The sequence below is a fragment of the Nelumbo lutea genome, chromosome 4 (assembly GCF_056320005.1).
Source record: "Nelumbo lutea isolate HS-2025 chromosome 4, American lotus-T2T, whole genome shotgun sequence".
Taxonomy (NCBI): Eukaryota; Viridiplantae; Streptophyta; class Magnoliopsida; order Proteales; family Nelumbonaceae; genus Nelumbo; species Nelumbo lutea.
This window is the reverse complement of record NC_142687.1, coordinates 13,093,189-13,106,446: the sequence shown is the minus strand read 5'-3', so window position 1 is coordinate 13,106,446 and position 13,258 is coordinate 13,093,189. Positions and strand designations below refer to the sequence as shown.

At 38.9% G+C, this 13,258-nt stretch overlaps 1 protein-coding gene across 1 annotated transcript; it reads left to right on the top strand.

Annotated features, from left to right (window-relative positions):
- The first annotated feature begins 2,762 nt into the window (after positions 1 to 2,762).
- LOC148854007 (calmodulin-binding protein 60 A-like) lies at positions 2,763 to 8,778 on the top strand. The gene is made up of 8 exons (XM_088983747.1): positions 2,763 to 2,990; positions 3,129 to 3,275; positions 4,240 to 4,315; positions 5,116 to 5,168; positions 5,266 to 5,756; positions 6,507 to 6,667; positions 7,273 to 7,479; positions 7,561 to 8,778. The coding sequence occupies exons 2-8, from the start codon at positions 3,142 to 3,144 to the stop codon at positions 8,251 to 8,253; spliced, it is 1,815 nt and encodes a 604-aa protein (XP_088839873.1). The 5' UTR covers positions 2,763 to 2,990; positions 3,129 to 3,141; the 3' UTR covers positions 8,254 to 8,778.
- The last annotated feature ends 4,480 nt before the right edge of the window (positions 8,779 to 13,258 follow it).

The window sequence follows — 13,258 nt, the reverse complement described above, 5'->3', positions numbered from 1 at the left end:
CAAAAGGGGCCTTAGAAGGCTAAATCAACCCAACATCCAACAACTCACTCAACTGCTTTCGGAGCTCAGCCAGCTCAGGAGGAGACATTCTGTATGGCGGGCATGCCGGTGGTTTGGTTCCAGGCTCCAACTCAATCTTGTGATCAACTTCTCTCATTGGGGGAAGCTTCTTTGGTAATGTGGGAGGATGGCATCCTTGAATTCTTTTAGCACTGTTATAACTGCTAGCGGGATATGCCCACTTGATTGGCTAGGCATGTTGGAGTCCACCAATGTGGCTAAGTAAGTGGTTTCTTCTTTCCGCACTCCATCTTTAAGTTTCAATACTGAGAGCATCTTGGGGGTGGACTTGGTCTCTAGCACAACTGGAACCACGCAAGGAGCCTGATCTTTGAATATGCATACTAAATTGAGGAAGGGCATGGGCACCGCCTTTACTTGAGTTAAGAATTTCATGCCAATAACAACCTGAAAATCATCCATGGGCATGACCGAGATGTCTATCTTCCCTTCCCAGTCACCAAGTTGCAAGACCATCCCACGAGCTATACCTTGTATGGGCTTGGCATTAGAGTTCACAGCCTTCAACCATCCAACTTCCTTGGTAGGTGCAAATTCTACTCTGGATACCTCCTCCATAGAGATAAAGTTGTGTGTAGCACCTGTATCCACCATGGCTCTTGTGGGTTTACCATTCAAGCGGATATCTACATACATCAGTCCTTTCGGCTTGAACTTTGGTGCTTCTTGCGGGCTCACATTCTTCTTCATTGTATTGAGTCTTTGTAGAGCCCCCATTCTTGTCTCCTCTGATTCTTTCTCCTCCTCGATGTGCTCATCATCACTAAGCTTTGAAGGCAAGGCATTGAGTTTCCCCTGACTAGGACAATCCTTGGTCCAAAGTTTTCCCTCACAGATGAAGCATGGTGAGGGAGGTGTCCTCTTCCGAAAGTCTGCCTCAGGTTTCTTGTAGAACTTGAAAGTGTTGGATTTACTTGGCCCGGAGTCTCCCTTGGGCCCATAGTAAGGTTTCTTATCACCTCCTGTCTTCCCTTGGCCCTAATATGAGTTGGATTTAGGGCCGCCCTTGCTTTGTCGCCTGTTGTCTACCAATTGTTCAGCAACAACCATGGCTGTGGTGAGGTCCTTCACACCTCATCGTTGGAGTTCAAGCTCGGCCCATTGTTGTAGGTCGTCCATAAAGTTGAAGAGCAAATCCTCGTTTGAAATGTCCATGATCTCGAGCAATAGTGCGGAGAACTCCTTCACGTACTCATACAATGAGCCCGTGTGCATTAGGTTCTTGAGCTTCCGACGGGCTTGGTACTCCACGTTCTCTGGATAGAACTGGTGCTTTATCAATGAAGCATAATCCTCGCTCCACATTGGCACATCTCCTGCACTACCATAACATAGCAACATCAATAAGATACATAACAACAATACGCACCTTGGCCGCCTCCTCAACAAGTTCAACGGCGATGAAGTATTGTTCCATTTGCCATAAGAGGTTGTCAAGTTCCCGGGCATCTCAAGTCCCTACATATGGGGTAGGCTCGCAGACTTTGATCTTTGGAGGGGCTGGAGCAGTAGGGGCACTGGTTGTACTGGCTATCAGTCTCTTCAAAAGGGTTACTTCGCCCTTCAAGTCATCGAGTTGGGTCTGTAGGCACTTCACCAAGTCTTCTAGTGGGTTGCCTAGCCTATTGGAGCTATCAACGGATTGGTCCTCCAATCTTCCAACAACCATTGCCACAGTCTCAAGGTTGAGTTGAAGCTCGTCCACACGATCACGAGTTTCACCAACCACTACTTCACAGCGCATGATGCACTTGTCCATTGCCGCAAGCTTGTCAACCGACTTGTCACGCTTGCTAGGCTTTGAACTGACACCTTTGTCCTTGGGAAAGCTACCTCTAGACTCGTCCTCATCATAAACCCGTGAGATCCCTTCCTGGGTCTCCTCTAGCATATCTCACTTCTTCATCGGGCTGGTGTTGTTGTAGGGCACGACAGGGACTCATTGGGCTTGACAATCGCTAGCGTCATCGAAGCTCTGATACCAACTGTCATGAGACTATGTGTTGGGGCCCTATGTGGCACTTGTTAGTCGACGAATAAGCCTATGAAGCCAATAAGAAAGCAACAAAACAACAACAAATACACACAAATTAGACAAAATGCTCTTTATATTGCATAAATTGGTGGCAAGCATAAGCACACAGTTTAGTGTCGAGTGAATCTAGTGCTTAACCTTTACACACTATTGACTCACTCGACTACCTACCTCCCCTCAAAGAGTATGTTAAGCTTTTGGAAAAGTGATAAAATGATACATCAAAATACTGAATATTCATAACCCAACCCAAAACACATGAAGACACTTAGATAGCGTGTCACATTAGGGTCCCCAAAATTAGTGGGCAGGAAAACCGGTTTGCTCTCTAACCAACCATTGATCACGAATTTGGGCCAAATAGTGGATCGAAATTTGTAGCACTTGGGTCGAAATTTGTAGCACTTGGGTTTGTAACGTTCATCTAGGCCTTTCGAGACTAAGGTATTGGGTTTGAGTCCAAGGGAAATCAGGTCCAGTACATAGACATTGACACCTACTATTACTATTTATAGATAATCTTCTAAAAAAGGCTGACCTAGTCATCAAATGAACGGCGATAAAACCAGCGTGTACCAATTAGATTGACTATTCGTGTTATAATAAAGACTTGGTTATAAACAATTGATTTGAAAAACTCATTGAGCTCTTGTGTGATGCAAAACCCGCCAAGAGAAGAGAGGGACCGAATATGCGTGTTGATGTGACATTTCATGCATTATACGCGCTTTGTATGGCCCCCCCGCTCGAATCCGATCTCTCTCTCTCGTTAGTTTCACCGTTTCAGTTTTATGTAGCAGTTCATTCTTGTAACGTGTCTCTCGCTCGCTCTCTCGGAAGTATTCGTCGAGCTGCGTGATGGATAGACATTCAGGTTTTGGCACTTACCTAATTATAAACATTTAGTTATTATTATCATTTATTATTCCTGTCTTCTTCGTTCACTGCTGCTGTATTTAACCGTTTATTTGTACCCCCAAATTCATCTTCTGAGTATCGGTTTCCTCGCTAGTTCTTTGTAGTTGATGATCATCGACATCTACTTGTTTTTCTCCCGAACCTTAAGTATGTCGCAGAAGCGGCAGCCAGAAGACGGAAACATTGGGTCGGGAGGCAACAAACCCGATGAGAAGCGCCGAAAGGTTCCTGCCCTGAGAAGGTGAGAAAATCTCAACACCTCCACCTCCCTTTTTCTTCTCTTGCTGATGATACTAGTTCTTGAAGTGTGCTCAGGTCTGTGAAAATTTAAGTGGGTTTACATTGTAATTGAGAAATATAGATTGGTTTTGCCTTCTTTTTTTTTTTTGAAAATAATGAAATATTTTGTCTTCTTGAAAACCGAAGTGAGTTCTCTGAGTTTGTGGCGAGAAGCAACAGAGAAAGAGATAGATTGGTTTGTGCAGTTGTGCTCTTTATCGTCAGAAGTTTTGCTTATTGTCATGAAATGAAAGAAAAGAAAAGAAAATGAAATACGAGTTACAACTTAGAACTAGGCTTGTTGCCAAAAAGAGGAATTGGTTTTGGTTAATTTCCTTAAGTAGATTTCGCCTATGTAATTTTGAAAATTATTCAATTGCAGCCTGCATGTGGACAGCGGTTTCATTGGTGATGATGAGAACAGTGAACAATGATAATAATAAATTAATAATTCTACAAAAAAAAAAAAGAAGTTTGATCACCGCTTGGAGGAATTGATGGTTACAATTGGATCATAATTGTAGGGAACCCATTGTTATGGTGGATTAGCGTATCACCGAGGAAACATAGCAATTTGTTTTGGAACTCGGAAAGAACGAGACACAATTTCCAGCAGGGAAATTGTTCTTTGAATTTTGCATGTGAGGAATAAGAAATTAAGAACCATTAAACATTTTTCTTGTCTTCAATTAGGAAAAAGGAAAAAATGTGAAATAATATAAAACCAATCTACTTATCAAAAAGAAAAAATATAAAACCAATCAGTCATCATATAACGATAACCGGCTTACTTCTAGTTTCCACTTTCCAAATCTTAACCTTGATTCTTAGTTATTGTCTTTCACTTTGCTTGTACCTGCTATTCTGTTAATTATTCTAACTCTGTTTTTTTTTTTTTTCTTTTTTGATGTCTATTATGACATTAGTGTGGTATTGGAAGTGGTGAAGATGCAAGCCATTCAGACAATCCTTTCTACTTTGGAGCCCTTGATCCGTAAAGTTGTAAGTGCATCAATCCTTTCTACTTTGTCAAATAATTTGTCTTTAGTAATATTAAAATAGTTGCTACATTTTCGCTTTAAGGTACTGAATGAAGATTGAAGTTTGACATTCCATTTCTCTGTGATTTTGATGCTACCAGAACCTTACAAGTAATTCCTAGTTCTATGTGTCATGACAATCCTATCTGATTCTGGGGCTGTCTCCACATTATCTTTTCCCAAGTTTTGGCCTTGGCTACTTTGTTGCTACAGATGCTTGGTGCATGTTTATTGGTTCTAGAATATCATTCGGAGATCTAATTTGGGACTAATTTGTATCATTAAATCATTATGCAACTATCATATAATTGGGACTCATTTATCTACTTTACAGTTTTCAATAACATTTGCCTTGGTTCAAGTTCAGTAGCTTTCTTCTTTTTTGGACTATCATGCATTTGGCATTGTTTTTTTGTCCATTTTTTGGTTGCACCTAAAGAAATATTATTGTCTAAAAATCACTGACCTGCCATTACTAGGGAAAAATTATGAGTTAAAGTATTGTTTTATTAGGAGGGATGTCATTTGCTTTCTGTTTGCAATACCTCTTAGTTTTCTGTACAGCTTCTCACTGTATAGTTGCTGATTTATGTCTAGGGGTAATTGCCCTTTTTTTGGCTAATGAAATTATACTTTATTAGGATATACTCTTCCATGCCTTGATTATTTTTTGTAAATCCATTGGTAAATACTACAAGATGGTTTGATGATAAAAAAAAAATACTACAAGATGGTTTGTTGATAATGTTGTTGGATATTCAGGTAAAAGAAGAAGTTGAGGTGGCATTAAGAAAACATCTGGCCAGCATTAAGCAGTAAGAAATAATTTTACATTGACAGTAATATTTAATTTCTAACCCCTTCAAATGGATAATTGCATGGTTGATGATTATCTTTTTATTTGTTATACAGAAATTGCAGCAAACAGGTACATCCATCTACAACAAGAAGCCTACAACTACAGTTTACAACTAAGCTTTCCCTTCCAGTTTTCACTGGAACAAGAATTGAAGGAGATGAATGTTCTGCCATAAAGGTAGCTTTAGTTGATGACCTGACAGGGCAAGTTGTTGATTCAGGTCCTGAATCTTTGGCAAAGGTGGAAATAGTGGTTCTTGAGGGAGATTTTGAAGGTGATGAAGAAGACAATTGGACAGTTGAAGATTTTAACAATAACATTGTTAGGGAAAGGGAAGGCAAGAGACCACTTCTTACAGGAGATGCCTTTCTAAATCTTAATGAAGGCATTGGCATTGTAAGTGATCTGGTTTTTACAGATAATTCAAGCTGGACAAGGAGTCGTAAGTTCAGGTTAGGGGCAAGAGTTGTGGATGGCAATGATGGAATTAGAATAAGAGAAGCTAAGACAGAAGCATTTATGGTCAAGGATCATCGTGGGGAATGTGAGTATTTTTTTAATATTCTTTTCTCTAAGCATATTAAGGTTTCATGTTGTCAAAATCTCTTGCAAATAAACTAGTTATGTGAAGGGGGGCTGTGAAGGGGAGATTTGTTCCAAGGCTAGTGGGAACTAATCCATTGGCTTTTTCAGCCAAACTGGCCTAGAACTCTCATATGAGTTGTCAACCACCATAAGAAGACTGATGAAATGAGTATCATTTATATATCAAAATTGAGAAGGAAAAATTCTGTAGGAACCATGTCTATGGAAACAAACTAAAATCCACTAAGAACTGTTGCGTTTCAAAATAAGAAAAAGAAACCAACCCTATACCCATTTTCATTTTCAAATTATCATGGCAAGAAGGAACAGATTGAGAAAGAAAAGTTTCATTTATCAAAACTAGAAACTGTTTAAGATGACCAACCTAAATATTTTGGGGGGAAGGGGGTTTTAGGCTGAAACTTGGCACTTTAGTAGACTCTTCTTACTCCGACTAATCTGCCACATGAAGTTTTCTTGCTCTGCCTGCCAGTGTTATGAGAGAGGAAAAAAGCTCCTTTCTGCTTGAGCATCGCTTTGTTACTCTGTTCGTGTAGCAAAGCTTTCTCCTTAGAGATGTATGCAGCTAAGAAATAGACAGCTAAGAGAAAGAAAAGTGCATTTCTTGACATATAAATTGGAGTATGTCATGGATATCAGGAAAGAAAAGGAAAAAAAACTAATTTAGATTTTTTTTTTCTTTTTGCAGTGTACAAGAAGCACTACCCTCCCTCTCTTCTTGATGAAGTATGGCGTCTGGAAAAGATTGGTAAAGACGGTGCTTTCCATAAGCGATTACGGAGGGAAAATATCAATACTGTGAAGGACTTCCTTACCTTGCTCTGTGTAGATGCTTCAAGGCTCCGAAATGTAATAATCTACTGCGCTTGCCATATTCTTTTAGCATTACATCTATCACTTGAAACTCAATTTACTATCCACATACCATATTTTATTTAATTGATCAAATTGATATTGTGAGTTATTATCATTATAAACCAGCTTCTTACATGCATATCATATTTGCATTCTAAAGTATGTGCCTTTTTTCTTCATTAACTTGTAATTGTTGACTTTGAAAGAAATAACCCAGTTTTGCATTTATGTTAGAGTCCATTTGAGTAGTGTTATAAAATAATAAGGTATTAAAGGATTCAATTCATTGTTTAACCTACTTTTACAAAATACAAGAATTGATATTCCTGGTTCTAAATTTGTGGCAGAAGTTTTGAAGATGACATATCATGTAATTGAAGGGAAAATAACTCTTTGAATAAAAAAAGCAAAAAAACTCCTGGATAAGTTTTTGATAAATTCCAGAAAATGGCCCTCTTGTATTGAGATAATTTCCCCTTCTATAATGATATCTCATAATGCATCTATAAAGTTGCATTAAACAATTTTCAGCAGTTGTAACTGTTTAAATTGAAGGTTTTCATGTTTGCAATTACATGCATTTATATATTTGGTTACAGATTTTAGGCAGCGGTATGTCTGCTAAAATGTGGGAAGTCACTGTGGAACATGCTCGGACATGCACACTCGATAATCAAATGTATGTATATTACCCTCTAGATGCTCAACGGAGAGTGGGTGTGGTCTTCAACACTGTAGGACAAGTTATGGGGCTCCTTTCTGAACAGCAATATATTCCTAATGACGATCTATCAGAAACTGAAAAGGCATGGTTTCTTTCCATCTCTGAGTTGCTTTTCCTCCTGCTACTGCAGCTCCTCTAACTTTATGATGATCTGTTCTAACAGGTTGATGCACAAAAACTTGTAAAAGTTGCATTTGAACACTGGGAGGAAGTAGCTCCTATGGAAGCTGGGTCTATTAATGGCGACTCTTCACACTTATCCAACACTGTTTGTTTTCCCTCAAGCTCACCTGGTTTGGAGAATTCGTTTGGTAGCAAGTTCCTGGGTTCTCATCAGTCAGGTGGATTTGGTTTTGACCAAGCAAATGCTACATCTCCAGATCTTGTTTCATCCATTTTATCCATTGGGGGTATGAGGAGCTTGGACAGTTACAGCTTGCAAGGTGAAGACAGCATGGATTTTAGATATGACCATCCTACCACTTTTGCAAGCCAAGTTACAACCCCCCTTATCAGTGACACAGAGTCCATGGCAGCCTTCTATGGTGAAGACCATCTGCAATATTTTGATCAAGATCATGTTCTTCAATCTCAGAGCCTCATTTTGGACCCACAGGCCGACTTACAGAGTGCTGTCAGTGGCTTCCTCACCAAGGCTGGCCCACCAGTTAAAGCTAACACACGATGGACAATGTTGTACAGCCTTCTGAGATGGAGATTCTCGATACGTAGGATTATGGCTTCAAGGAAGATTCGGCGGGTTAGAGATGGAGAGAGATGCTTAATAAAGGATTTGGAGAAAATACACATGCAAAGTAATGGATGCTCTCCGACCGAGTTCTGTGTGCAGCTGTAAAGTTACAAAGCTTTTTAAGTTGTATAGAACGTAGATTGGTGGGTAAAGGATTTCGTTGTCTTGTTCGTTAGACTTATTAGAAGACAACACAGTTTCTTCTTGTCATATCAAAACACACAGATGCAGTTGCTCTGTACAGAATAATGCAAGCTGCCGAAGCATATAGGATGCTTCATTTCTTGTAACTGTTTGTAGATCGATATCAAAGGGAGATCCGTGTATTTGGTTTACCAAGGAATGGAATCCCTGCACTCATAATCAAGGGTTGATTTCCTTGTTTCTTTGTTTTCTACTCTTAGCAGGTTGCAACACCAAGTGCCCTCGTAGTAAGAGCACATCTACTGAACTACTACAAAGCCACCCTCCTTCAAGAACACGGGCAATGGAGTACGTTGAGGCTCTTCCACAGAATGGGTCCCAACTAAGAAATCGCCTTAGACCAATTAACATGCTTAGATGATTACCGCAGTGTATTTCTTATCAATAATAATAATAAAAAAAAAGTTCTTGTGGGTGGTTGACAAATCTTTTATTCCATTTAATTTGTTTTAGCCAATATACCAATACTTCAAACTTCAAAAAAATTACTCTTGATAGAGCATAATAATGGAGGGAGGGACAAGATTTGTTCCACTGAACCCAAATAGTCGGGATCAATGCCCAGTCCAATTCATTTACTAAGGACAAATATAAAATATTAAATTTTGGTGGAAAATAAAATATAAAACTATCAACAAGGTGGACAAAACAGTCCTATTGCTGAAAGAATTTTTTATTGAAGTATTTAGAAATATCCACTGATCCACAGAATTCAGAAGCAAGCATTGGACATATTTGAGGAAGTACACTACGAATGAAATAAGTACTTGGCAACAACGGTAAAGATAACCCACTTCAACTGCAAGTCTGTGCAACCAGTGTTATCTTCTAGCATGATTCTAAGGTATTCAGGTACTCATAAGTGTCGAACATGTCTACGTCTACCTCCAGAAATCTCATATGGCCATAAATCAAAAACTAAATTGCGTATAATTTAAAACCTAATGCTTGGCTAGATCTAATCTAATAATTCTTTTGTAACACTTCCACTGAAAATATACATTCCGTCATCTAATCATCATATCAAATATACTTGTCTAAAAATCACCATTTCAAATATTATCTTACGGTGTGTTCAGCAAAATGATAGGTTTGGCTTTCAAAACATAAATCACCAGAGATACCTACCATGTGACAAATGGCAATGATTATGGTGGTCGTGCTGCTATGCCTATCAAAGTTTTATGAATTGTTGAAAATTTTCCTGAAGTTTGGTAATTGCAATCACTTCTCTTGAACTTTATGATATAGTTGTAAGTAGACCCCCTCTATTAGAACCCTCTACCAAGAGACATGAAAAATACCAAAATATCCATGCAGTTACTACTGAAGTTGATTTTTACAAAAAAAAAAAAAAAAAAAACATACAAACTTTATGAACAACAAAAAAGAGTTTAATGTTGTAGTTTTACCTTGGCACAATTGATATGAAGGGAAAATTTGAAAAACAAATCAATTTCGGCAAAGATATTGGAGAAGCTTTGGTAGGGGTGGCCACAAGTTGAGCTTTTCATGAGCTCAAGCCCAATATATAGGCACATTTGCTAATCGAGCCGAGCTTGAGCCCAATGAAGCTTGGTTCGTGAGGTTTGCGAGCCTAATCAAGCCTAGTATAATAAATAAATATTTTTTATTATATATATATATATATATATATATATATATATATATATATATATAACATTCATACATATACATATAAATATTTATATATAATAAATAATTCTTAATTTTTGTATGTAAAATAAAAAATATTTTTATATGTATAATTTTTATTTTTAGAAAAAGCTTGGCTTGTAGTCGAACTCGAGCTGAGTCGAGCTCGAACTCACGAGCTTTTGAACCAATCCAAGCTCGAGTTTAAGTCTCTAGCACAAATCGAGCTCGAGCCTAACATTATTTTTGTGAGCCGAGCTCAAATAGCCAAGTATTCAGCTTGGCTCGGCTCAAATCCACCCTTTAGCTTTGGGTAGTGGTTGATATGAAGAAAGAAATATGAAAAAAAAAAAACATTTTTGTCAAAAGTAACTGTATGGGTATTTTGGACATTTTTATGCCTCTTTTTTGAAAGTTCTAACAAAAGGGGTCTACTTGTAAGTTACAACTATATAAGTTCAGGAGAGGTAATTATAATTACCAAACTTTAGGGGAGGTCTCAGCAATTTATCCCCTCCAAAAAAAATAAAAATAAAAAAGAAAAGAAAAACCTTCCTTACATTTACTCATTATTGAGATAAGCCAAGCGAAAAGTAATAAATGAGGCTCATCCCATGTTGTATTGTAGTCCCATATCATCTCCAATCGTCTAAAGTAACCCATGTATACATTATAGTATCCTACCTTTGCCCGTGAAACTAGAAAACGCAACCATTTCAATACCTTGTCTTCAAGTTATTATTATTTTTTATCAAAGTATTAGAAGCACGTTGGATATGCATGATTACCGTGAAAAAAATTAAGATCCACGTGAATCATGGTTTTAAAAAACGATTCGGAAATTGAATCATTCTAGTCACTGGTTTCTGGATTAATAGTCCGACCATTTGGTTTGAATAATCGGCCTGTTTTAATAAAAAATAAAAAAATTAAAAATAAAATCAGAAAAAAGTGTTGAACAGGTTGATGAATCAACGGTTTGATTGCCCAGATTATTGACTTTTTTCAACTGTTTATAATCAAATATCAGTTTTAGGGTAAAACGGAATCGATTGTATGAACGATTCCTGGGCCGAACGGTCAGACCGTCCAAGTCAATGGCGGCTCAAAAACCATGACATGAATAAGTAACTATTCATAGATACTTTTAAAGTATTTGAATAAACTATGAATTTGAATTTGGATTTCCTCCGACAGCATGTTGCAACTGCATCGGTAGCATCTCTGTATCAAATTCACGGCTGCAACCTGCAAGTGCTGTGAGGTGGGTGTTACCGTGTCACGTATGAGAGGACCACTCCGTGAGTCCGTGATGAGAGGAAATCCAGATTCATGCTGCCCTGTACAGCGGTGCACTTGATCTATGTTTCGGACATGTGGAACCCATATTTCCTCATCTTTTCTTGGGAATACAAGAGAGTGTTTTGGCGCTTCCTCAAACAACAACAAAAAAGATGTTTGGCCTGTATAGTCACATGTTGACAAAAACAAAGCTGTTGATGAATGTGATTTCTAGGCAGGTTGGAGAGACACAGAAACCCACTAGAACCTCCATTAAACGTCGAAACAGTTACACCTGCTTTTGGAAATACGCCCATCGAGGTGTGTTGTCAATTGACTCAATATACGAGCTACGATAATGACTGAAGTGAAAACCCTTCATGGATGTGACTTTGGATCAATCAAGCTAATTTGGTGGTTTAAGGAGCAGGAGGGAATAGAGTTGGTCAAGATGGAGTTTTCAGAAAGCACTCCAAAGCCAAAGGTGGAAAGTGGCACATTGTGCTTGTGGTAATAGACGAGAGGTTACCTACACTCCTTCAGAGTTCAGGCAGCCTGAGCCTGGAGGCCCCGACCAATTCCCGACTCCTGAGCCTGGGTTCCACCCCCGGCTATCAATGTATGGTGGAAAGCGATTGGACGGGTCGAACTCAGTCTTGCACAAGCCCATTACAATCCATAGAATTTCTTGGCCAGCAGATGGCTCCCTATTGCTTAACCCTTTTACTGCAACTTGGGGCGTTGTATCATTTTGCGGATTCCCACTTGAAATGATACACCGCAGGTGCAGACGTGTGGTGTAAGATGATTCAACTATCAGGTCTTTGGCAACCAATATTTCGGGTTGAACAATTATACACCAATGGGCACCAACCATCCAACCCATATCCACCCTCTCAAAACTCTCCACCCAATTATGTAAATATACAGTATATTTATTAGGACAGGAATGTAGCCATGGGCATGATACAAGTTAGGGCAAAAGCCGCACAACAGCGACGGAAGCCTTTCTGGGGCTTTACTGGTAATGGTTGAAGTGGGTAAACTGAACGAGGTTTTGCCGTGTTTTAGTGATAAAATATTTAAATAAATAAATAATTCAGTGGTGCAGTAAGCAATCCAACTTCAGCTTCAACCATTAAGAAACTAACAGCCTTATTCATAAAAAGACAACAGATGTTGCCTACTTCAGCTGTTTTGAAATGGCCCCTTGCTTCGGGAGGCACTGAATGCATGTAGATAAGTTGCCTACTTGTCAGAATATTGATGCCTACGGAATTTGGATTAATTGAACGCCATAGCTATGGAACCAATGATAATGCCCTCTGCCAGAGGGGCCTGACATGAAAAATTATCATTGATTCTACACCCTGCTGTTGCTTACAGAAATTTTGGTTGGAGGGCTCAAGTCTAGAAAAGGTGGACCTAATCACCATAGGGGCCTGATGTAAGGAATGACAACCACCAGCCAGTCCGGATCTCACAACACATCCCGGCCTCATATCAAGATCATCTCCTGTATTTTGTATTATTATTCATGGGGAGATATTCCCAATACATGGTGGGATGGGACTGTGCAATGCGCTCTATGTAGAGCAAATCCCAATTTGCATTTACGGGTTCTTAACTAACAAGAGAATCCCGAAAGCAAAAACTCTGCACAGACAACATCCAGCCGCAAATGGGGAATATCTCCCACATACATATATATTGGATTGTATTTTGAGAAAATTAGTGGTCCACGTAGTTACTTGATACAAGAAAACATATGTTTTCATGTCAATTGGCAAATCGAGTGAATTGCGGCATTGAAACAACTGGGGACATACAAATACTGAAGTTCTAAGTATTGATATGCACAAAGGGACAATACGTATAAATAGAAGTTGCTTTAGACTTTCAAGTTTCACGCTTGAACGAGGCTTCCCTGGGAAGGGTATTAACTGTCCTAGATCCTTGTATTTAACGC